The sequence below is a fragment of the Sabethes cyaneus genome, chromosome 1 (assembly GCF_943734655.1).
Source record: "Sabethes cyaneus chromosome 1, idSabCyanKW18_F2, whole genome shotgun sequence".
Taxonomy (NCBI): Eukaryota; Metazoa; Arthropoda; class Insecta; order Diptera; family Culicidae; genus Sabethes; species Sabethes cyaneus.
The window spans coordinates 161,123,832-161,150,175 of record NC_071353.1 but is presented as its reverse complement, the minus strand read 5'-3'; the positions used below and the strand labels follow the sequence as shown (position 1 = coordinate 161,150,175).

Sequence of the window (26,344 nt, the reverse complement as noted above, 5' to 3'; positions counted from 1 at the left end):
GACAGAAAATCAACTTGATCCCACTTTATCCAGCTTTAGTTACGATTTCGAGTTTGTTAGGAGATACTTACGATAGTTTTCATACATTGATATACGAGTTGGTGCTAGCTGGGTCATTTTCAAATTCAGGTTTAAATTCAAGATAAAATTCAAGTCAACATTCAAATCCGAAATAAGGTTCGATGCTAAATAAACATGGTGATCACATTTAAGCTCCAAGCTCTGGTCCAAATTGTGTTTCAAATTCCAATCACAATTCTGATCCAAATTCTCGTACAAACATACTTGCTTGTTCAGTTCGATTTAGATCCGGATTCTGATTCAAATTTGGGTCCAAGTCTGATCTAGATGGTGGTCCAAATTTTGGGCATAATTCTGGTCCAGATTGAGGTCCAAGTAATGGTCCGAATAAAGGTTCAAATTTTGGTCCCAATTCAGGTCCAAATGTAGGTCCTAATTCTGATTCAAATTCTGGTTCAAGCTGTGGTTCGAACTCTGGCAAAAACTTAAGTTCTAGTTCTGGTCAAATTTTAATAAAAATTTTGGTCACAAATATGGGTCAAATTTAGGCCAAAGTTCTGATCCGAATTTAGGTCAGCATTCTGGTATAAATTCTAGTCGAAAGGCTGGTCCAATTTAAGTCCAGACTCTGGTAGAAAGTGTAGTCTCAATTCTGAACCAAAGTTTCATCCAAATTCTGATCGAAGTTAAAGTTCTGGCCCAAACTGATATAAAGTTAAGTCCAAATTCTAGTCCAAAGTTTAGCTCAAATTTTGGTGAAAACTTAGGTCTAAATTCTGGTCGAAGTTCTGATCTAATTTAGGTCCATATTCAGGTTCAATTTCTGATCAAAATTCTGGCACAAAGTTAGGTCCAAATTCTAACAGAAGTTTTGGTCCAAATTCTGGTCATAATTATGGGTCAAATTCTGATACAAGCCTAATTCCAAGATATAATCCATTTTCTGGTACAAAATTAGGTCCATATTCTGGTTCTATTTCTAGCACCTACAAATGCTGCTCAGAAATGTCCAAATTTAGGTTCAAATTCGAATCCAAATTTAGGCACAAGCTCTGGTCCAAATTTATGTCATATTCCGGTCGCAGTTCTTGTCCAATTTAGGTCCAAATACCGGTGTTAAGTTTAGTTTAAATTCTGGTACAAACTAAAGTCGAAGTTCTATTCCAAATTTTGGTTATGATTCTAGTCCCAATTAAGTTCCAATTCTGGTCCAAACACTTGTTGTGGTTGTGGTCCTATTTAGGCCCAAATTCTGGTCGAAGTTCTGGTCCGAATTCTGGAACATACCTAGGTCCAAGTTCTGGTCTAAACTTTAGACTAAAGATCTAAAGATTAGTCCGTTTTCTGGTCCAAGTATGGCCCGAATCCTGGTACAAAATTAGGTCTATATGCTGGTCCTGATTCGGGCACAATTTATGGTCAGAAATGTGGTCCAAATTTGGGTACAAGTTCGGGTTCAAAGCTAGGTCCAAACTCTGGCACAAATTCCGGTCATATTTCTGGTGTTCAAGTTTTGGTCTAGTTTAGTCCAAATTCTGGTACTAAGTTTAGTTCAAATTCTAGTACAAATCTGGTCCAAAATTTAGTCCAAATTCTTGTACAAACTTAGGTTCAAGGTCTGTTCCAAGTATTTGTCATGAATTCGGCCCCAATTTAGATCCTTATTCTGGTGCAAACTCTGGTCGAAGCTGTGGTCCAATTTAGGTCCAAATTCTTGTTCAAGTTCTGGTCTAAATTTCGGTCATAGTTCCGGACTAGATTGTAGTCAAAATTCTGGTCCAAATTCAGGTTCAAATTCGGGTCATAATTCTCGTACAAGGCTTAGTCCAGGTTCTGGTTCGAATTCTTGCACAAGTTCTGGTCCAAGTTCCGGTCATAATTCTACACACTTTAAAAAAAGTGCCGAAGTCAGCAAAATTTTGCCGAGATTTGGACAGCCGAGCGTTCGGTAAAATTTTTTATGATGCCAAACGTTAGTAAAGATCCGTAAACGTCGGATTGCAAAACTGAAATTTTTACCGAACGCTCGGCTGTCCAAATTTCGGCCAATTTTGCTGAGGTTTTTAAGTGTGTAGTTTAAAGTTTAGTCAAATTCTGGTCCAAGTCCAAATTTTGGTTCAAACTAAGATTAAAGTTCAACTCCATATTCTGGTTCGAACTCTGATGCAAACTTACGTAGGTCCCAATTCTTGTACAAAGTTTAGTTAATATTCTAGTCCAAATGCTGGTCCGTATCCTGGTACAAACTTAGGTCCACGTTTAGATACAAATTCTGATCCATGTTCTGATCCACGTCTGTCCCGAATGGCGGTACAAAATTAAGTTCATATTCTGGTTCTAATACTGGTACCAGTTATGGTCAGAAATGTGGTTCATTTTCTGATTAAAATTCATATCCAAATTTAGGTACAAGTTCTGACCCAAATTCCTGACAAAATTCTGGTCTAAGTTGTGGTCTAATTTAGATCGAAATTCTGGTACTAAAATTAGTTCAAATTCTTGTACGAACCTATGTCCAAATTCTGGTCATAACATGTTCCAAATTCTGGTACAAACTTTGGTCCAGATTTTGATCCAAAATTTAGTCCAAATTCTGGTACAAACCTAAGTCTTAGTTCAAGTCCAAATTTTGGTCATGATTCTGGTCCCAATTTAGGTCCATATTTTGGTTCAAGTTCTGGTCCTAATTTCGGTCCAGATTCGAGGATCGAGGATCTGGTCCAAATTTAGGTCTAAATTCGAATTATTGCACAAATCTGTTCGAATTCTTCCAGCACAAGTTCTGGTCCAAAGTTTAGCCAAATGCTGGTCCAAGTCCGAATCCTGGTGCAAACTTAGGTCGAAGTTCAAGTCCAAATTCTGGTCCGAATTCTGATACAAACTTATATAGGTTCAAATTCTGGAACAAAGTTTAGTTCAAATTCTGGTTCGTATCCTGGTACAAACTTAGGTCCACGTTCTGGTATAAATCCTGATCCATGTTTTGGTCCAAGTACGGGTCACGATTTTGGTACAAACTTAGGTTCAAACACTAGTGCAGCCTTAAGTAGAAATGCTGGTCTGAATTCTGGCACAAAGGTCCAATGTCCGGTTAAAATTATGGTCATAATTCTGGTGCAAATTCTGGTCGCAGTTCTGGTACGAAGTAGTGGTCCGTATTCTAGTGCACACTTAGATCCAAGTTCTGGTCCATAATTGAGTGCAAATTCTGGTTCAGATTCTGATCATAACTATGGTCCAAATACTGTACAAATTTAGGATCAAATCATGGTCAACAGTCAAGTCCAAATTATACTTCGAATTCTGGTGCAAACTAAGGTCCAAATTCTAGTCCAATTTCTGACTTAAATTCTGTTCAATTTCTGGTCCAAGATCTGGTCCGTATTCTGGTACAAAGTTAGGTCCAATTTCAAGTGCATATTCTGGTTCTAATTCTGTTTCGAGTTGGTTGTTAATGTGGTCCGAATTTCGATCTCATTTCAGATCCGAATTAAGGATCATTTTCAAATCCAAACTTAGGAGCAAGTTTTGGTCCCTATTCAGGTCCGATTATTGGTTCAAATTTCGGTCATAATTCTGGTCGAAGTTCTGGTTCAATTTAGTCCAAATTCTGGCCCATTATTCCGTTTTGAGTTGATCGTTAACGTGGTCTAAACGGATTTAATTTCAGATGCGAATTTAAGTTCAATTTCAAATCCAAACTTGTGGTCTATATTCAGGTCCAAATTCTAATACAAACTTAGATCAAAGTTCTGGTCCATATTTAAGTGGAAATTTTACGTATGATACGGTCTAAATCCTGGTACAAATTCAAGTCCGGATTATAGTTTAAAGTTTAGTCCAAACTCTGTTCCGAATTTTGATACAAACTTAGGTCCACATTCAGGTCCAAATTTTAATCAAATTTCTAGTCTAAAATTAGTCTCATAGAACTTCGGTACAATCTTAGGTCCGCATTCAGGTTCTAATTTTAATCTACATTTTGGTCCAATTTGAAAGTAAAATTCTGCTTCAAATTCTGTCCAAGTTCATGTCCAAATTCTGGTCGTAGTTCGGATGAAAAGTTTAGTCCAAATTCTGTATCGAATACGAACTTAGATCCAAGTTACGAACTTAGATCCAATTTCTGGTCCTTATTTGAGTCCTGTTTCTGGTTCAAATACCGATTACATCTATAGTCCAAATTCTTCTACAAGTTTTGGTCTATATTCCGTTCCTGATGCTGGTGTAAATTCTGATACAAACTTAGGTTCAAATTCTGGTGCATATGGACTAAGCCATATTCCAATTCAAGTTTTGGTTGTAATTATGATCTACAGTCTGGTCATAATTCTCGTACAAAGTTTAGTATACGTTCTATTCTATTCTATTAGACGCGTAGGTCCAAGTTCTGGTTGCAATTTCGGTCAAAGTTTTGGTCCAAATTCTGATACAAACTTCCCATGTAACAATTTGGGTTTTATTACACTCTTATGATGGCATTTAAGACCGAAATTAGTCTTCAAGACCACCATAAGAGTACAACAAAACTCACATTGTTGCTTGGGTCAGGTTCACATTCTAGTCCAAATTCTAATACAAATTTAAAACCAAGTTTAGGTCCAAATTCTGGTCCTCATTCCGGCTTAAGATCTGGTCGTAGTTCTGATTAAATTAAAGTTCGAGTTTAGTTCACTTTCTGGTCAAAATGCTGGTACACAGTTTGGATCAAATTCTGGTATAAACTTGGGTTCAAATACTAATCGAAGTTCTGGTCCAAATTTTGGTACAAACTTAGGTCCAAATTCTGATCCATAGCTAAGCCCATTTTCTGGTCCAAGTCTGGTACAAATTTAGGCCCAAGTTCAGGTCTAAATGTAGGTTCAAATTCTGGTTCTAACTTTGGTTGGTCATAAATACGGTCCATGTTTATGTCCAATTTCAGATCCGACTTCAGGTTCATTTTCAAATCCAAACCTAGGAACAAGTTCTGGTCCACATCCAGTCCAAATTCCGATCATAATTTTGGTGCAAATTTAGGTCTTTGTTCTGGTCCTATTTAGGTCCAAATTCTGATACAAAGTGTAGTCTAAATGCTGACACAAACTTCAATAAAATAATCGCGTGCAAAGTTGTTGAGTGTAATTGATTTTTAAGTGCTCTTTTTTAACACAGCATTATATTTCGCAACCGGTAAGAAATAGATAGTTACTTTATTCAGCAAAGTTGCTTATTTTGGTATTTTCTGCAACATTTGGAGAAAAAAACTTTTTTTTTAAATTATTTATGAAAACAAAAGTTTGTATCACCCTAATAGGCGAATTCCTGGTCACCCTAATAGTGCAGGAAGATGCGCTATATTTTATTATTTTACTTCTCCGAAGACACCACCTTTGAAAAAATACATATTTTATTAATTAATGTAGAAAAAGCAAAAATATTCCTCTTTTATGTGCAAAATATTTTCTAGAATATCACATTGAGCTGTCTGTTGAACTAAACATGTTACAAGAAGAAATGTGATTTGAGGGGTCGTTTACAAACAAAGGTCTATTGCTGAAAATGGGTAAAAGGTAGAAGTTTCATATCTTCAGACAAATTACTTCAAATTGGTTTATCTTTAATATTTTGAAACCAAAAAGGTGAAAAAAAGTTTACTCAAAAAGTTACTACTTAAATTGTTGTTTAAGTAACGCTTAAAGATTGGACAACCCTTTCAAAATATGCATCAATTTTTTATTCAAAAACATGCCGTTTAACCGCAAATATTTTTGTCCCGAAATTTTAATTTCTGGCCCATAGTGAATTGTGGAGCAAAAAAGTCATTGATTTAGACCCTGTAGCAAGACCCATTAAATTAACGTTCTAGCTTGCCTAATTTTTAAAGGAAAAGCGAACCTGTGACTACCATAAAGCGCATCATATGGTGACTATGGTGCTGTGGTGCCCCTCAAGGGAGCACAATGAGCCCATTGCTCTTTTATATCTAAAGAGAATAAAAAATCACTGTTTTAATGTGTTTCACGGCTTTTAACAGATTTTGCACACACTCAATCAATAAATAATGACAGTCTGATTGTTATTTGTCGACTGCCATTCACAACTCTTGGCATAACAATATTCACAGCTAAATTCTGGTGTTATAATGATAGTAATAATAGTAGCTACGAATCAAAATGAGAAGGAAGTTTTACACGAAATCATAGTTTCTGCACTGTAACTGGTACTTGTACTGAAAAAAAAAAACCAGCGATATTTTCTCAAGAAACAAAAACCAGTCGCATTAAACTTCTAATGTCATGCAGTGAAATTTTCCCGCAAAATGCTACCCAGCGCTAATCCAAGAGACAGAAGTTTCCGTCGAACAACCGTAGGTTGTCTGCTCCACATCGAGATCATAATCAAACGCTCATTACGCGCAACCTTTCATCAAACCCCCCATGCGCAGTGCAAAAGTTACCGTGGAAAATTGTGGCTGACTTTTCCTAGCCTCAGCGCCAGCCAACTCCAGCCAGTGCCAGCGGTGGAAGGAGTGCGAAAAACCACAATATTATTGCTGAAAGTTTCTTCTGCGAAACAGCAAAGTCTTCCTCTCTAGTCTAAGGCACAAGACAGGCAGCCGACAACCGAAGAATAACATAACATTGCCTTTGCGCCTTCTTCCGGTAAAGAGCAACTTTTCGCCGCCGCCGCCGGTTTGAACCGATCGAAATGGCAAAGCAATTTCCGATGTTTTACTTGACTCAAGTGTTCTTCCCCGGGAGTTCGAGGGGGCGGGAACCCGCCGCCTTTTGCCCTTGCTTCTTCGTGGGTTCTGCGCGAAACTTGTTCGTGGGAATACTTAAGCCCAAAGTTTGGAATTCGACGAAAGAATTAAAGCGTTGAACGTGAAATTACCTATCCTTCCATAAACTATCTGATCGTAACTGATACACAAGTTGCTTCGCTTGATAGTTTATGTTTCTCATCAAATTCGTAGCTTGGCAACATAAAGGAAGGAAAGATGCATTCCTCCAGTTGAAAAGTCAACCAGGTGCAATCAATGTACCCTCGAGTGTTGGCCTAGTGGAACAGGTCAACTTTTCTCCTTTTCACAACCCGAAGTGCAGTTGACTTGAAGTACACATACTGGGTCGCATCGTTTTAGTCAGTATGCTTTTCAGCAGAAACGTTGTCCAACAGTCGAATTCTTTCCCCCCAACCATGCATGCACTCAGACAGGCAGGCCGGCAAGCTCTTCCCGGTAGCTTTTTGATGTTCCTCCTACACAGCTTTTCTATCCGATGCTTCTAATACTTGTACAAAATGGAAGACCACCGTAAGGAGGTGGGGTCCTACATATTTCTTCATCTTGACTCGGTGTAGACCCCAAAGACAGCGAAAGCGATGCTGGCGAATCCTGACGGATGATGATGAATGGTGCTTGAATTACTGCCAGGTCATTCACGGAACTTCTGCTGCTGCTGCTCCTGCTATGGCTGCTCGGCTATTGTTGCTGAAGAATGTCTTTTCGCTTCGGAATTTCTATGCAGTTCATATTTCCGTCCGGAGCAGCTCAGCCACAGGATAGGACGATCAGGTGCCGTTGGTGTGGTTGGGGGGAGGTCGCAGGATCTCGGGCAGAATTACGACTCCTCTCGAAAGCTTTTGTGTCGGGGCAAACAAAAACCGGAATATTTTCCCCGTTCGTTCTGTGTGACTGCAATGCACTTCCGGACCATAATTACAATCCAATTACGGCGCATGTCAAAACCACTACATTTTGTCGAGGAATTTAAATTTTCCCTCCTCCCTAGCCCCCCAGCCCCCAGCCGAGTCCACACAGTCTTTGTGGAGGGGGAAAGGCCGGCGGGTCGTTCGCTTGGCCCCTATTCTTTAGCTGACTGCTGCTGCTGTGCACTAGCTGAGGGCATGTTCGGGGTGAGCACAAGTTTGCGGTTGTGCAGTTGCGGTTCACCTCGAATATGCGAAGAAAACTTACAGCGACCTGTCAGAAGGGAAAATAATAATCGTTTCGCTGTCGTCGTTGTCGTCGGCGCTGCCGTCATTCTCTAGCAGACCACCACCGACCGAGCAGCAGCGTTTCCTTCCGTTCAGTTTGTGAAGTTGTGAGGACTCACTGTATACTGTTGGTTCTGTTGGAACGAGCGATGGGAGATTTTCGGTATTTATGAGATGTGTCCGATGAAGTTACTAGTTGAGAGAAAACATCTGTTAAGCTGGGTTATTTGAAATTGCTTTTGATCACCCCCGTGTGCACACACAGTGGGGTTTCGCTTTTTTTGAAGCTTTCGTGATGTTTTTGTTAACATATCAGACTCAGGATTAGCATGGTTTTTGACAGAAAAGTCTGAATCGTGTTGTTTCTACCTGATAGCTGATCTGAGAGCTGACGGAATACAAGAAATCAATAATCGCTCACGGTTGACAAAACGACAGATATCGTTAAATAAAAACTATGAATAGTGATGGTCCCAAATTACCACCATGTGGCACATCAGCAAAATCCGTTCGTAAGTTTAATATTGCCTAATTTCACGTAATAAGTTTGGCGGCAATCGGACTACAATCTATTTATACTAGAGGCTTATGTCTGTCGCCAAAACGAGGGGCGCGATATGCATTTTCGTGGTAATAATTGCCCCCATTAACCAAAGACTCAAACCAATCATACCAGATTACATACAAGACGAGCAAAAGTAACGTAGTTGCACCTCATAGAGTTACATAGCGTTAGCGTTACATAGCGTACCTCCTATTTGCTCTGAATGGATCATTGAAAAAGCTCAAAAATTTCACAGACGGCTCCAGCATAGACATGTTCTGTCAAACACTCTCGACGAACGTCTATGACCGACTGTCAAACTGCCTTGCGATCTGATGGGTCCACCTAAAAAGACCGGTTCAAATTAACCGTTATCAACCGTCAACAACAACGGAACGGCAGGAAATTATGACGTGTAATCTGTATCAGCCCTAAAGTTTACTAAATATGCCACGTGGGGCTTTAGTGTCCATCTAGCGGTAAGCATGAGCAAAAGCTACCTACAATGATCCATTAGATGCGAGGCGACGCGCGCGGGCTACAACTATCTAAATATTTATATAATCTATACCTATAAAAAAGGATTTCTGTCTGTCTGTCCTGTGTTCCATATAGAATCAAAAACTACTGAACCAATCGGCGTGAAAATTTGCATGTAGAGGTTTTTGGGGCCAGGAAAGGTTTTAGTGATGGTTAGAGACCCCTCCCCCCACTAAGAGGGGGGGCTCCCATACAAATGAAACACAAATTTCTGCAAAACTCGAGAACTAATCAAGTAAATAGAACCAAATTTGGCATGTGGGTGTTTTCGGTAACAAGAATTTATTCTAGGGTAATTTGAGACCCCTCCCCTCTTTATAAGAGGAATTATAACTCCTCTCCCCTTTAAGAGGGGGGGCTTCCATACAAATTTCCTCATAACTCGAGAACTAATCAAGCAAATGGAACCAAATTTGGCATGTGTGTGTTTTTGGAGACCAAAATTTTTTCTATGATGAATTGGGACCCCTCCCCACTTTAGGAGGGGGGGCTCCTATACAAGCGAAATACAAATTTCCTCATAACTCGAGAACTAATCAAGCAAATGGAACCAAATTTGGCATGTGAAGGTTTTCGAAGGCAAGAATATTTTCTATGATGAATTAGGACCCCTCCCCACTTTAAGAGGGGGGGCTCCTGTACAAATGAAATACCAATTTCCTCATAACTCGAGAACTAATCAAGCAAATGGAACCAAATTTGGCATGTGGGTGTTTTCGGTGACAAGAATTTATTCTAGGGTAATTTGAGACCCCTCCCCTCTTTATAAGAGGAATTATAACTCCTCTCCCCTTTAAGAGGGGGGGCTTCCATACAAATTTCCTCATAACTCGAGAACTAATCAAGCAAATGGAACCAAATTTGGCATGTGTGTGTTTTTGGAAACCAAAATTTTTTCTATGATGAATTGGGACCCCTCCCCACTTTAGGAGGGGGGGCTCCTATACAAACGAAATACAAATTTCCTCATAACTCGAGAACTAATCAAGCAAATAGAACCAAATTTGGCATGTGGGTGTTTTCGGTGACAAGAATTTATTCTAGGGTAATTTGAGACCCCTCCCCTCTTTATAAGGGGAATTATAACTCCTCTCCCCTTTAAGAGGGGGGGTTTCCATACAAATTTCCTCATAACTCGACAACTAATCAAGCAAATGGAACCAAATTTGGCATGTGAAGGTTTTCGAGGGCAAGAAAATTTTCTATGTTGAATTAGGACCCCTCCTCACTTTAAGAGGGGGGGCTCCTGTACAAATGAAATACAAACTTCCTCCTAACTCGAGAACTAATCAAGCGAATTGAACCAAATTTGGCATGTGTGTGTTTTTGGAGACAATTTTTTTTTCAATGATGAATTGGGACCCCTCCCCACTTTAGGAGGGGGGGTCCTATACAAACGAAATACAAATTTCCTCATAACTCGAGAACTAATCCAGCAAATGGAACCAAATTTGGCGTGTAGGTGTTTTTGGAGGCAAGAATTTTTTCTGTGATGAATTAGGACCTCTTCCCACATTAGGAGGGGGGGCTCCAATACAAATGAAATACAAATTTCCCCATAACTCGAGAACTAATCAAGCAAATAGAACCAAATTCGGCATGTGGAGGTTTTTGGAGGCAAAAATATTTTCTACGGTGTATTAGGATCCTTCCACACTTCAAGAGGGGGGGCTTCTACACAAATGAAATACAAATTTCCTCATAATTCGAGAACTAATCAAGCAAATGGAACCATATTTGGCATGTGGGTGTTTTTGGAGGCAACCATTTTTCCCATGATGAATTAGGACTTCTTACCTTTTTAGGAGGGGGGGCTCCCATTCAAACGAAATACAAATTTGCTCATAACTTTAGAACTAATCAAGCAAATGGAACCAAATTTGGCATGTGAGAGTTTTAGATGGCAGAATTTTTTTTCTGTGGTGTATTACGACCCCTTTCCCTTTTAAGAGGGTGGGCTCCCATACAAATGAAATACAAATTTCCTTATAATTTGAGTACTAATCAAGCAAATGGAACCAAATTTAGCATGTAGGAGATTTTTGAGTCTAGAATTTATTTTATGATAGTTAGAGACCTCTCACCCCTGTGGTAGGGGGATATGGACTCTCATACAAATAAAACAGAAATTTTTGCGAAACTCAAAAACTAATCCAACTCGAGAAATTCGACTCTTCCATAAAACATTAATCAATAACAAGACCACAAAAACTATCAATAGTAACACTAGATCATTCAGGACGAGCCGGTCGCGAGTGTTGCCGGTGACCCGCCGTCGGAAGCGCCGCCCACTGGGGGGCTTGCAAAACTCGAGAAGTGACAAAGATCATCCGAGATTCATGATTTATGTACAACACAGGTTAATTTGTGGCAATACGAAGTTTGTCGGGTCAGCTAGTCTGTTTATAGAAGAGGCTTATGTCTGTACCGAAAACCAGGTCCCTGACAGGACGCCATAAGAGGCTTATCGGTAACTAAAACCAGGTCCCTGACAGGACGTCATGCTTTCGTAACAATGGGTTGTATTCTCAGTCGACCGCTGGACTGCTCGATTGCTCAGCTGGTTGACTAGACTGCTCGACTGGACTGGTTGATTAGACTGGTCGATTTGATTGCTCGACTGGACTGCTCAACTGAACTGTTCGATTCGACTTCTCGACTCAACTGCTTGATTGGACAGATCGACTTGACTGCTTGACTGTTACGGTGGACTGCTTGAGCTCAATTTAACTGCTCGAGTGGACAACTCGATTCGACTGCTTGTCACATATGCTTGACTTACTACTCGAGTTGACTGCTCTAGTTAACTGCACGATTGAACTGCTCGACTCAACTGCTCGATTCAACTGCCTGACTCAACTACTCGATTGGACTATTCGAATCGGCTGCTCAACTCAACTGCTCAACCTGATTGCTCGATTCAACTGCTCGACTAGACTACACGATTTGATTGCTCGACTCAACTGACAGCTTGATTCTACAGCTCGACTAGACTGCTCGACTTAGCCACTCAACCCGACTGCTTGACTCAACTACTTGACTTAATTGTTTGATTCGACAGCTCGACTTAACTGCTCGATTAAAATGCTCGATACAACTGCTCGACTGAACTACTCGACTCAACTGCTCGACTCAACCGCTCGACTGGACTACTCGACACAACTGTTTAAATAAACCGTTCGATTGAACTACTCGACTCAACTGCTCGAGTCGACTGCTCGAATGAACCGCTCGACTCTACTGCTCGAATGAACTGGTCGATTCGACTACTCAAATGAACTGCTCGACTCGACTTCGACTCAACTGTTCAACTTAACCGCTTGACCCGACTGCTTAACTAAACCATTCGATTCGACTGCTCGACTCAACTGCTCGACTAGACTACTCGTTTCAACTGCTCGACTTAATTGCTCGATTATACTGCTCGAATGAACTGCTCGATTTAACTGCTTGACTAGACTGCTCGATTTGACTGCTCGACTTGACAGTTCTACTCGACTGCTCGGTCCAACTGCTTGACTCAATTGCTTGATTCGCCTGCTCAACTCGATTACTTGTCGCGATATCATTGGTCGGTGTTAAATCAGACCGAACCAAGTCGCAAAATTTTAAAAAATGAGTTAATGATAGCAAAGGAGCAAGAATTTTCTAAGCAGCATTTTACTCAAATCAGACTACATAAATGTTGCAAACAGCCAGAAGTTTTTATTCAGTTAAATAAAATCCAATACGACCATAAAAACTATTTGTTTCAGTTTCCGGCTATGACTCTTTTAGGTACAACTTCTTAGAGCTATATTATATGCAACATAAGAACTCAAAGAACTAATACAAAGATTAAACATCTTCGCAAACACTGGCCAGTGGAATGTATCCGCAGTCTTCGGAATTCTGAACAGACATTTATATTTTCCGGATCGTAAGACTCGGGCTCAACTAGTCGTTTAATAAGATAAAACAATTGTGATTTAATATTGTATGGTGCTACCTCATGCTTTCCTTAAGGGGACATAAATGACTTTTGAAAAAGTCTTTTTTTTATTTCAGATTTTTGATTCTGCAGTCTTTTCCGCTTATTTTGATACTAAATTTGTAATGATCCGACCACGGGAAGTGGCTGAAAAACGATCATACACATTAGCATTGCAGAGCGGCGTGGAACAACTTCGGCGGAATAAAACGCCGCTCCTGGAAAACCACGATTTTCAAACTTTATGTACCTTTTTCGCGGAAACTACCCAACGTATTGGAACAATCTTTTTTTGTTTTGTTGGTAGTAGCTTGGCAAAGACTTTTATAACTTTTGAGGTTTGTAAACGAAACACAGACAGAGAACAAAGAAAAAGAAGACCAAATTTTATTTGTTCAGCCATCTTATATTTGTTGTCCTTAATATATTTGTGCTATATCCGGAGCAATTTTTGTTATATTAACAACTATCGACATCAAGTTTATAACAAAATACACGATACAGTTGGATTTCGAATTTGGCATGGTTCGATTTTGGCAACAAAAGTATTCGTTTTTAGCAACAGAAGATATTTTACTTCCAAAAATAGGCTTAAATATGAATCAGTTTCCGTATACATGCTTTAAATGACGAAAAAATGATGCCCTGAGTATGTTCATGAAAAAAACTATGTGGTTTCGAACAATAATAGTTTTATTGCCGCAGGACTACGTCTACGTCGCAGGGTGTCAATAACTTATTTGCACCGGACGGATAACTCTTGTCGGACTTTTTAAACATAAAATGGTTGCAATCGTTGATTAATGATATTTAGTCAACTTCTAAAGCATTTCCATTAATTTTGTTCATATCGAACAAGGGTCTCGATTTTGGCACGGTTTCGATTTTGGGAATTATAGGCGACACGCATTTGTTGCCAAATTCGAAATCCTACTGTACGAGACTTTGTTAGTAATGAAATGGCAAAACTTGAAAAATGGGACGAACTAAAATTGTACCAGAAATGTGTTGGAATAAAACAAAGGCTACCTCTTCGTAGTGCAAACAGTTGCAGTTTTCTCATTTTTTTACCTACACAGCCGAACTTTTTTTAAACGATGGTTGCTCTCTAAACGTGTTTAGAGCATTTGTAATAGTATTTAGCGGCCTAAGTGTTGGAACTGGAAGGTTATATCAGAAAAATGCTATATCATTTGCAGCTGGCCATCCGTAATGGCAAACAATTGATCAAATTTCTGAATGGGGTTATTATTGTTCAAGCTGGTGGATTTCCGAACATACCAGTCGTTCTGTTCTGTTGCCAAAGAAAACCAAGAAGGAAGCCTACTAATTCTTCTTCTTCTATCAGCCGAGAACCTTACTGTATCAAGAATTCTTTCCGGACCGTACTCGGACCGGTTCTTGAAGAGAACGGATTTCACTGCACAGTTGTTCGGCGTCCTTGCGACGTGGCCGGCTCATCATAGTTCCGTGTCTACTCTGCCAAAAATAGTTCGCAACACCTTTCGTTGAAATACGGCAAATGCACCTATGTCTTCCGAAAGCAAACTTATTGTCTCAAGTCCGTAGAGGACTATTGTAGACTAGCCTTCCACAGCTTGAATGGGTCGTTGAATTTCCTTACTCGTATTATTGTCGGCGGTGACCAAAGATCCCAAATATACGAATTCATCCCACACTTCCAGTTCATTGCCGTCAATAAGGTTTGTTTGCGACAAAATCTGGACACCGCAATTTTGCAATAAAACAAATTTGCTAGAAGTTTAATCCATGAAACAATTTTATATCTTTTATGTGTGTATTGTTAATAATTATCAAACAAATTAACATTACTTATTTGGTCTGCATGGAAAATTGACGAACTTTGGAGTTTACCCCTGCCATGAGGGTCAGTGCAGACTTGTTGGCAACCAATTTAGCTGCGTTTGTCCAAGATTTTCGAAACTTATCTATAGTTGTTGCTTGTTGTTTGTGCTGGGACAGCTCTCTCTTCACCATAGCCCAATACCGCTCGATGGGGCGTAACTCTGGACAGTTAGGTGGATTAGCCTCCTTCGGTACAATATGGACTCCATTAGCATCATACCATTCCAAAACATCTTTTGCGTAATGACAAGATGCCAAATCCGGCCAAAACAGCGAGGGTACATTATGGCTGTGTAGGAACGGTGACAATCGTTTCGGCAGGCATTCTTCACGGTATATTTTCTTGTTAACCGTTCCCGTAGTGATGTAACTTTTGCTTGCTCGACCACAGCTGCATATGGTCTGACATACTAAATATTTTTTGGGGAACTTGGCTTTCTTCTTTGTCCTACAATGCTCTGCAACGCCATTCCGTTTCATGGCAATGTAAAAGGTCATACCAGGAAGCTGTTTAAAGTCTTCTAGGACATACGTTTCATCGTCCATTATAACGCATGGAAACTTCGTTAAATATTCGCGAAAAACCTTTCGAGCGTGTGTTTTGGCCGTCGTATTTTGCTTGTCATTACGGTTTGGAACAGTCCTCACCTTGAAAGACTTCATGCCTTGTCGGTGCTTAGAAGTGTGCACGAATGTTGGCGACATTTTTATTTTACGAGCAATAGTACGTACAGAAAGATCTGGTCTCCTCCGTAATATTTGTTTTACCTACGCATCCTTGTGGTGGTTCCTCAGATCCGTTTTTGTTCCACTTCCCTTCTTCCTAGCTGTTGTCAAGCGAGTATCGAACTATTTTAAAACACTGTGAACAGTGCTTGGAGGAAATCCAAGCTTTTTGGCAAGTTTTCTTAACGAGAGATCCGGATTTTCATTGCGGCCGCACACAATTGCTTTTCGCACCTGCTCTTCTTTCGACGCCATTTTACGCTGAGCACTTGTAATATTTTCAGAAAGATCAGACATACGTCTACCACTCTGCAAAATATTTCACTCATTGTTAATGTATTTCCGAAGCTGTGTGTAAACGGGGGGGTCCAAATTTTGTCGCGAATAAGCCTTACTCACTGGAAGATCGTTCCTCTTTTAAATGCCCGCTCGTAGAATCACACCTTCAATAATAATATTGAATAACATACAGGACAGTCCATCTCCTTGCCGCAACACTCTGCGCGATTCGAAGGGACTCGAGAGCGCCCTCAAATTCCGCACATACCATATCACTCGCTCCAGGGTAGCTTTGATCAACCACGTCGGTAGGTCCGGAAAATCATACCCTTGCGTTATCTGCCATAGCCGTTCGCGTTCAACTGTATCGTATGCTGCCTTGAAATCCACGTAAATATGATGCGTCCCCTAAAATCTGCCAAAAACTGCTCTACGTTTTTCGACGGCTCTGTTATTGCTCAATCGGAAGCCGGCACGCTCCTCGTTTTTAGGCACTTCTAGGTTATCTTCCACCGCTCAGCTAGCTTCGGGGTACGTTGCTGGCCTAACAAGTCAGTCGTCGTATGTTTGTTCGAATCTCGGCTGGAAGGTGCGGCTTTAGAGTCTGTTGGATCATTGTATTAGTCCCGTAATTGTCTTGTACTGTAATAGCCGTTTGCGATGTCTGTCGATAAAGAAGGATCAAGTTCTTCCGTTGCGTCTCCTTCTATTATATCGCCGCTGAGATGCTCATTGAACAGCTACTTCCACCTGTCGACCACCTCGCGCTCGTTTGTGATTGGATTCCCTCCATTGTCCCTTCACATGTCACATTCAGGTGAGTAGCCCTTACGAATTTGGTTCAACTTCCCGTAAAACTTGCGCGTGTCATTAGCCCGGAATAGTAGTTCCAGCTCCTCACGATCTCTGTCCTCCTTCTGGTGCTTTTTCCTCCTCAGAATCGTGCTAAACTTATTCCGCGCTTGTCGACACATGGCCGGTTTGTCCCTCGTGGAAATGCTTACAGAGTTTTTCCAAGTTCTTTTTTTTCCTCTCCAGAGCTCGTTGGCATTCCCCGTCAAACCAATCATTTCGTGCGCTCGAGGTTTTGTTTATCGCTTCATCGAATTAGAGCATTTGACTCTTCAAAAAAGACAACTGAAATTGTCAAATAATCTTGATCTGGAAACTGCAGCAGGGAAGCATTAAGAAATGACCTAGAGTTAATGGCTTAAGATTATTTGGATTATCAAACTTTCTGACGTTTATGGTCTCGAATTACGGCATCTTTCATGTCTTTCATTGATGTAACGTGCTCCCCAATAACCCGTAACAAGTGGGATTTCGCTGATTTGACTGCTGCTTCCCACAGCCCTCCAGCATGGGGAACACTCGAGTGAGTCGATTCAAAATCGGCATGAAATGCCAATTGATTCTACTTCATCCGCATATTTTCTCGTTAAGTATCTTACTTGGTGATTCTTTTTTCCCTTATAGGTAAAGAACCGGCCCCAGCCCTTACATCTATTCTGACATTTTGCAGGGAATTTGTTGTATACTGTACACTATTTGTTTTTGCCATAACAGTTATTGAGACAGCGGTATGGTTATTTTTTTATTCGCGCTTCTGTGCAGATTTTTTAAGCCTTCTTCCGAAGTTTGCTCTGTTAACCAGTTTCACCTCGTTTTAGATGACCCTGGCGTGACTTCATCAGGTTTCTCTAAGTGGTCCTTAGACGGTAGACCATCCATCCAGATTTCAGTTAGTTTCAAGCTTCTACGAAATTCGGACAAAGCGAAAATATTTCCGAGCATTTTCTCGCAATCAATCTACGCAATGCCTTCAAAGAATAACGTTCCGTAGATAAGTCTGCACCAGCTTATTTCGCTGCGTCCTCCGCAAGCGCTACGATTAGATATCCAGAATATCCAGCTAGCTGCGCAACTGTGCTCAATCCAGTGGCCAAATCTTACAAACGGATGGCTATAGGTTCTGCTATGCTCACGAATCCAATGGGTGCAGCGTTTATCCTCGAACTATCTTGAAACATATTACGTGAGACTAAGTCGAAGTAAATTGTTAGCCAAATGCACTCAATAATGTATTATTAAAGGTTATGGGCCCAATTACTGTGTCTGAACGATAAACGCTCGGTCAAAGACCACGGCTACAGCGACCAGCGAATTTTCCCGGCTGATAAAGATAGCAACGCCATCATCGTTCCGCATATCCCTAAGCCCGCCCGGCAAACGTGCCCATCCTACCGGCATAACAATCGTTTCCAGCGTCACACCGAAGCTGGACTTCGTTAGTGTCTGCACAGCTTTTTCTTGCTCTCGTAAGCAAATTTCCACGAAAATATTTTTTTTTTGTTTCCTGAAACTACAATAAATGAAGTGCAAATGCTCTCTGCCGGTGGAATTTTGCTTCGCCTTGTTTCGTTGGCTTCTAGCAGGAGCTTTCCAGCATACCGATGCGAGCCGGTCGTCAGCAGGAAGTCGGTGGAAAATAATTCCAGGATGCGCGTGATCGTTGCTGAGAGTCATATTTCATGTTTCGCTGACGTCCACCCTTCAGTCGAGCCGCGTCAGCAAAGCAAAAAGCCGACTGTGAACGGTCGTTTTGAAGGAAGGCCAGACCAGGCCGGGCCAGTGTTGTTACATTTTCTGCTGAAATTTGAAAGTCTATTGTTCAAGTAATTGAAAGTGAAGGGAAGGAAAAGGCACATTTTATCCCAAACCCCTGCTGCTGCTACTGTTACTGCTACTGCTGCAATAAGGAAGGAAACGTGTTTGCAAAACGGACTTACCCTTGAACGTCCTCGGCCACCTCCGCTTCCAGAGTAGCTGCCATCGTAGCCGCCACGAGCTGGAAACTGCGTGTTACGAAAAGTAGAAAAAAGACCAAGAAAGGTTAGCGATATTTTTTGACAAAGAAAGCTAAGAGGATAACAATAAAATCCATTGAAAAATCCACACGCACAAGTTACAATGAAAACACGCCGAAATTCGAAACATTTTATGACAAGGCTTCATGCAATCGATTTCGAGTTCAAAAACCCGAAAAATATTTCAACTATAAAAGAGCACAGCAATAAACCGTGCGTCCGAGGGTAGCAGCAAGCAACCAATTCACACTCCCGACAGAGAGCCGACACCGACCAGCCGACCGGTGTCATAACCGATACCGATAACAATTCGTCACACCGGTCGGTATTATCCGCTCGATTGGTGGTGAAATGCAATTTTTCCGCAACCAATCGAGCAAAGCGGAACATCCTCCTCACTTTGGCTGGACACAGCCAGCCAGCCAGCCAGCATTTGAATTAATTCCAATTTATTTTTATTTTACTGCCCGGTGACCACGTGCAAAAGTTCTTCCATACACACGCATCGATAATTCATACCCTTCCCCGCAGGGCCCACCACACCCGTTGCCATAATCGAAATAAGCTTCGGCAGCGTGGTTTTTGTCACTTGTTCCCTATTAAACGCTATCGCCACAGGCGCAGCTTTCATGAATTGCATTCTGTTTGTTCTTACTGACATTAACCATTAACGGTGATATAAAGTCAGCCGATTCACTGCGGGTCAGTTTTTTCTAACCGGGACGATGACTTCCTAGTTTTAATTGCCGACTGTGGAGACTATCAATCACATTACGAATAGAAATAGACAATATTGAGAAATATAACCCAAACCAGTAAAACGTGTACTCATGGTGCGAAATCCGATCCCGAGTTTTTCGCCCTCGTTTCATTCGGATTAGCCTTGCTCCTATTTCGGGGTTAATTGGATGAACAACAATCCAGCCAGGAGTACAACCTTCAAATTCAAAAATGTCAACTCGATTAAACGGGCGGAAAAAGCAGAACAGGCACAGCAAGCAACCAGCTCATATGGCACGCACACGTTCATTTTTGGATTGATTAGTTTAGCAGCAGCTTCAAATGACGTGCGAAAGCCAAACAACTGGCCCCTTCTGGGCGCGCGCGACGACCTGTTGGATTGGCTTCGACGAATCGCGCGAATACCACTTTGTCGCATTTTGCAATAAAACACGCTTGAATGCGTTTTGTTCGAATGTTTTCCACTCATCCGTGCGTGTCACGTCACGACTAAACAAAATCGGAACGGGGGGAGGTGCAATTTATTTGCCCAAAAAAAAAGGATTTTTGTTGGCATTCTATTATATGTGCTAATGAGCTATAGGCTGGAAGGCCGAGCAATCAGCTTGGTAATTAATCGAACGGGGGTGGATTTTTTGTTTCGCCAAACTGTTTCTATACCCGGTTTTGTTCTCATTTTCAACATCAATGGTTTAGTGTATCATCGAAAAGGCCCAACGGGAGAGGATTCGGGGTTGATGGTTGCCTGCCTGCAACAAGCGTGTTCTGTGTGGCTTAATTGTGACTGTTTGCATTTGAGCGTATTAAATGCAATTTTAGCTCGATGAATGGAACCGCTTCGGTTCCCTGCACTGCACTGCACTGTTGCTGCACGGGATAGGTTTTATTTTATGGGCCTTTGTGTGCGTGTGATGATCATTTCGTTGGCTTTGACCTCATATTTAATCCGATTTCGATTCTAATTACACATTGATTAGTGAGTCCGAAGCATTCGCTCGCCGCGCAGCGTGCGCGCTTAGTAGCGGAAGTGATTGAACTCGGTGTGGGTGTCGATTCAAGGATTCCAATTATGAAACTAATTACGGCTGCTGTCCCAAACAGATTAATACGATTGTTAGAGCCTAACGGGAAAAGGTTCAAAGTGCGATTCACTTCTGAAGTACTTTCCACTGTCAAATTATGTTGTTTCCAAGCCTGAGCCCCGAGGCCACCATCACCATCCCATTTCGTAGATGTTTCTCTTCAATTTTATATGTTCTTTTGGTGGTTTGCCTTAAAATATTGCGGGTTTTTAAAGCTTTTCTCATATCCCGAAAAAATATTACATGAAATTTTGTAGTAATTTTTGTAGTAAAACTACCATAAAAGGACGATGACTTTTACTGTGAAAGAAAATTTTTGTTCACGAAAAACTAGATTTTTTAATTGTTAAGATACTGAACAACCCGTCATTTTTATGGTAGAATCTCTGAAAACCATGAAAGTTATGGTGGACCACAATAAGTTTACCAAACCATCTTTTCTGACGATAAATTTTATTGTTTTTACTGTATTTTGTGTCCTACTGTTACAATAACTTTTATCTTCGGGTAATGATTATTTTCTTCCGGGATGCTATTTAAATTTTTCTGAATGTTTTATTGTAAGGATACCATCATATTCGTTTGACTTGTTTTTGATTTTTCAACTCTTTTAAAATTTCTAAAGTTAATAAAATATTCGAAAGAATATATGTATGTTAAATTTCCAGAAGTTTCGCTAGTTGTGCAGCATACGCGCATTAAATTTTATCATGCTCTTTTTTACTCGCTGGCATTTCCCGTCAAACCACCCGCATAGAAATGCATAACGAATAGTACTGTAAATACATTACGGTTACTATGAATTTTACTGTTTACAACACTTTATACTGTAACTTCACTGTACCGTTCTTGGAAAAATTTTCATATTAATGTAAAAACTTTTCGATTACAATGAATTTTACTGTTTACATACTTTATGCTGTAACTTTACTGTACCGTTCTTGGAAAAATTTTCATAAAATTCGGCAACAATGCAAATTGTTTCGAAGCAGGAAATAATCTCTATCTAAGCTCCAATCCTTGGCAGGTTGAGTTATTTGTAGACACAAATTGTGTTTCTTCCTCCGTCTACTGTAGAAACCATCGATCGAGAAGTTTAATCTAATTCGTTTTACTGACGGGACGACGACACTTTGCAGGCCCTTGCGACTTACTTGTTCGTCTGTCAACATATTAGCCGCGATTCTTAACGCGGTTGTTCGGGGAAAGGCTCCGTTCCTATGGAATAGACAAACCTCGTTGTTTCTACGTCTAGACATCGAATGAGGTGTCAGGCATATAATTAAGTTTTTATAACGGTAGATTTTACAATTGTCAGAGGGATCGATAGAAGACAGTAATGAAACAAAGAGTCGATAGGATCTAACAGATTGAGATAGGGCGTGACTGGGAAAGAGCGGAATTTGTTTATGTAGGTGTACTGACCTCTAATACTTTCCTAATATGAGCGATGAATGCAGCTCGAAAATCATAATAGTTCGAAGCCTATCAAATTCATTGTCATATCTTTTCAAAAACATGAAATACCGCATTTAATCAGCCGGTTTTATTTTGTCCTAATAATCCGAAAGCCTACAATTTTATTTGCAGAATTTACCTTAAATTTCATTGTAACTTCACTGCGAAATAGTGTAAAACTTACAGTGAAGTTACCACAAAGTTCACTGTTTTTGGTTTTTATTTGTATGGGAAAAAGCCGAAAAATTTAGTGTTACATCACTTAATCACCCCCTTATTCGCTGTAAAATTGGCGGTTTCCATTAAAATTTACTGTGAAAACACTGATATTCATGGTAACTTCAGTGTAACTTTTACAAAGATTTTCACTGTTTCAATGTGGTTTTTCGAAGGTTTTCAATGTTTGTAACAGTGAAATTTAATGTTTTTTCGCTATACATTTTTATTCGGGCAGTCACTTCATGCACTCGCAGTTTCTTCACCAAAAAATCGCGGTTGCAGCCTTATCGATAGCCGAGCGTATCCAGCTCCATCCGTCTTCGAGAGTCAAAGCACCTAGCTCCAAACGGAGGAAGGTACAGCTTCATCCAGAAGGCGCAGGGAGTTCTTGGCAGAGCCGTAGCGTGACATTATGGCGCCCTTCGCGAAGACCCTCATTAGTACTCCATCGTTTCTAAAATCAGTGTTCCTTCCAAGTTTATTATTTATGATAAGATTCTACACTATTACCCAACTTCTGAAACTGCACTAAATTGTGGACCACATTCTTTATTTTGTTGCAAATTTTAGAACAAATTTGGACGAAATTCTAGACCAGATTTTGGAACACATTTGATCAGATTGAGAAATTGTCAAAATTTGGAGGACTAAATATCCATGGATGGCGACAACTCTGGAGTGCCTTCATATCGAAAATAACAACTAGTAATAGTTAAATTATAGCTAATCGGCTGTGTTTGAATGCTTTCCGATTAGTTTCAGTTGTTTTAAGATGAATCAATCAGTATGTAGGTACCGGAACCAAAAGTACCAAAACCAATGGGTGGGACATAGACAAAGTATGTAGTTTAACACCCACATCACCCCTCTGGTTGCCATTCATGCCAAAAGGGAAAGATATCCGGTATTTGCGCTGAACTTGCTTTGGCTTTGATGTTATTTGTAACCAATGGCCCTTTTAAGGACCACCAACAAATTAAATGAAGGTTAAATAAAATTTTTCGTAATCTGCGGTTCGTATTTATAACTGCGAATTAAATTTCTTGTAAAAATGTTTAGTTTATCGTACCTAAAACGCTAAATATATGCTACTTTTGTGGCGTTCTGTTCAAACTACTGAGTTATAACACTGTAAAATTCCCTAAAACAATTTTTGCTGTTGCTGGTACATCGAAGAGATATTTTTAGCTGAAAGAAAATTCAATTTTTATCTTCAATTATTACTTGATGCTGAGGGCCACCAAGGCGTACAACCCTTAGGGCTGTATACCTTGTAGTTTTTTTTTATCATATTTTGTTCCAAATTTGGAGTAGATTCTGCACCAGACTTTGGACCACATTTTGATTTGATTTTGGACCACATTCTAGAACAAAACCACACTTTGGACCTGGACCAAATTCTGGACCTGGGCCACATTTTGGTCCACTTTTTTTTATTGGATTTTGGAACAAATCTTGGACCACGTTATAAACCAGATTTTGGACCACATTTTTAAAAGATTTGAACCAGATCTTGTTCTGATTCGGGACATTTTGGGCCACAGTTTTGATCAGATTTTAAACCACCAACCAGGGGTGACATTGCGCATCTCGCATTTCGAGTGATTGTCGTTCGAGACGCCCATTCGTTTAACATGGTCGAAACGAACCAAAATCACTCGAAACGAGAGGCGCAATGTCACCACAGATTTTGGATCTGGTTTTGAGCCAGATTCTAGACCTGGATTGTGGACCACATTTTTATCAAATTATGTTCCAGATTTTGGAACAAATATGAACTAGATTCTGGACCAGATTATGGACTAGATTTTAAGCGAATTTGGACCAGGTTTTGGATGATATTTTACACCACATTTTTTATTCGATTTTGGATCAGATGTGGGACCAGATTTTGAACCACATTGTGGTCCTGAACCAGATTCGGAACCACATTTTTATTAGATTGTAGCAGAGATTTTGGTACAAATTTTTGATCAGATTCGCAAGCTAGGCCAGATTATAAACCAGATTTTTGATCATATTTTTGACCACATTTTGGACTACATTTTTAATCAGATTTTGAACCATATTCTGAACCAAAACACGATTTCGGACCTGGACCAAATACTGCACCTAGCCACTTTTTTTTATTAGATTTCGGATCAGATTTTGGACAAAATTCTGGAACTGGATCAGGTTATAAACCCGATTTTGGACCACATTTTTGGTCAGGTTTTTTTGGGGGAGGTTTTGGGCCGCAGTTTTTTAATCAGTTCTTAAACCACCAACCAAATTTTGTAATTAAGTGGGCCACATTTTCAATCAACTTGTTTCAGATTTTGAAACAGATTTGGACTAGATTCTGAAGCAAATTTTAAACCACATTTTCATCAGATCAGATTGGATTTTTGACATTTTTGACCTGCATCAAATTCTTGACCAGATTTTGGACCACATTTTTAACAGATTGGAACCAGACCTTGTTCTAATTCGGGACATTTTTTATCAAATTGTGAATCTAACTTGGGTCTACGTTCTAGAATAGGAATTGGTTTATGACCAGATGTTGGGCCACAGTTTTGATCAGATTTCAAACCACCAACCAGATTTTGGATCTGATTTCAAACCAGGTTCTAGACTTGGATTGCGGACCACATTTTTATCATTTTATGTTCTAGATTTTGGAACAGATTTGAACTAGATTTCGGACTACATTTTAATCGAATGTGAAGCGGATTTTGGATTAAATTTTACACCACATTTTTCATTATATTTTGGATCAGATGCGGAACCAAATTTTGAACCACATTGTGGTCCTGAACCAGATTCGGAACCACATTTTTATTAGATTGTGGTCCAGATTTTGGTTCAAATTTTGGACCAAATTCTCAAGACCGGATTCTGGATTAGGTTTTAGACCCAGATTCTAGACTTGTTCTGGACCACATTCTAGACCTGCGTCAGATTTTGGATTTGGACCACATTTTTATCAGCTTTAGACCAGATTTTAGATATTATTGATTGCTTCTGGACCTTGTTCTGATTCATTTGACATTTTTTATCAGACTTTGAATACAACTTGAATCCATATTCTAGAATTGGACCAGAACATAAACCAGATTTTGAGCCACAGTTCTGATCACATTTGAAACCACCAACCAGATTTTGGATCTGATTTTGAACTAGATTCTAGACCTGGATTGCGGATCACATTTTCATCAATTTATGTTCCAGATTTTAAGACTAGCTAGATTTTGAACTAGCTTCTGAACCAAATTTTGGACTACATTTTCATCAGATCTGATAAGATTTTTGACCTGATTTGGGATTAGATTTTAGACCCAGATTCTAGACCTGATTTGGACCACATTATAGACCTGCATCAGAATCTGGACCAGATTTTGGACCACATTTTTATCGGATTTGGACCAGATTTTGGATAATATTGATTGATCGTGGACCTTATTCTGATTCTGGACATTTGGGACATCAGACTTGGTCCACATTCTGGAATTGAACCAGAACATAAGCCAGATTTTGGGCACAGTTTTGATCAGATTTTAAACCACCAACCAGGTGGTTTTTATTCCACATTTTTATTCGATTTTGGATCAGATGTGGGACCAGATTTTGAACCACATTTTGAACCACATTGTAATTAAGTGGACCACATTTTCTATCAACTTTTGATTCAGATTTTGGAACAGATTTGGACTAGATTCCGAACCACATTTTCATCAGATCAGATTGGATTTATGACAAGATTTAAGATTAGGTTTTAGACCCAGATTCTAGACCTGATCTGGACCACATTCTAGACCTGCATCAGATTCTGGACCAGATTTTGGACCACATTTTTATCAGATTTGAACCTGACCTTGTTCTGATTCGGAATTTCTTGATCAAATTTTGAATCTAACTTGTGTCTACGTTCTGAAATAGGAATTGGTTTATGGCCAGATGGGTCACAGTTTTGACCAGATTTCAAACTACCAACCAGATTTTGGATCTGATTTTAAACCAGGTTCTAGACCTGGATTGTGGACCACATTTTTATCATATTATGTTCTAG

General features: G+C 40.0%; 1 protein-coding gene across 1 annotated transcript in view; it reads right to left on the bottom strand.

The window, feature by feature from the left end:
* Positions 1-26,344, bottom strand: part of LOC128732897 (disintegrin and metalloproteinase domain-containing protein 30) — a 439,446-nt gene that overhangs the window by 388,795 nt on the left and 24,307 nt on the right. The window contains exon 2 of the mRNA XM_053826334.1: positions 18,716-18,781. Coding sequence (XP_053682309.1) covers positions 18,716-18,781 — 66 coding nt within the window. The remainder of the gene's footprint in view (positions 1-18,715; positions 18,782-26,344) is intronic.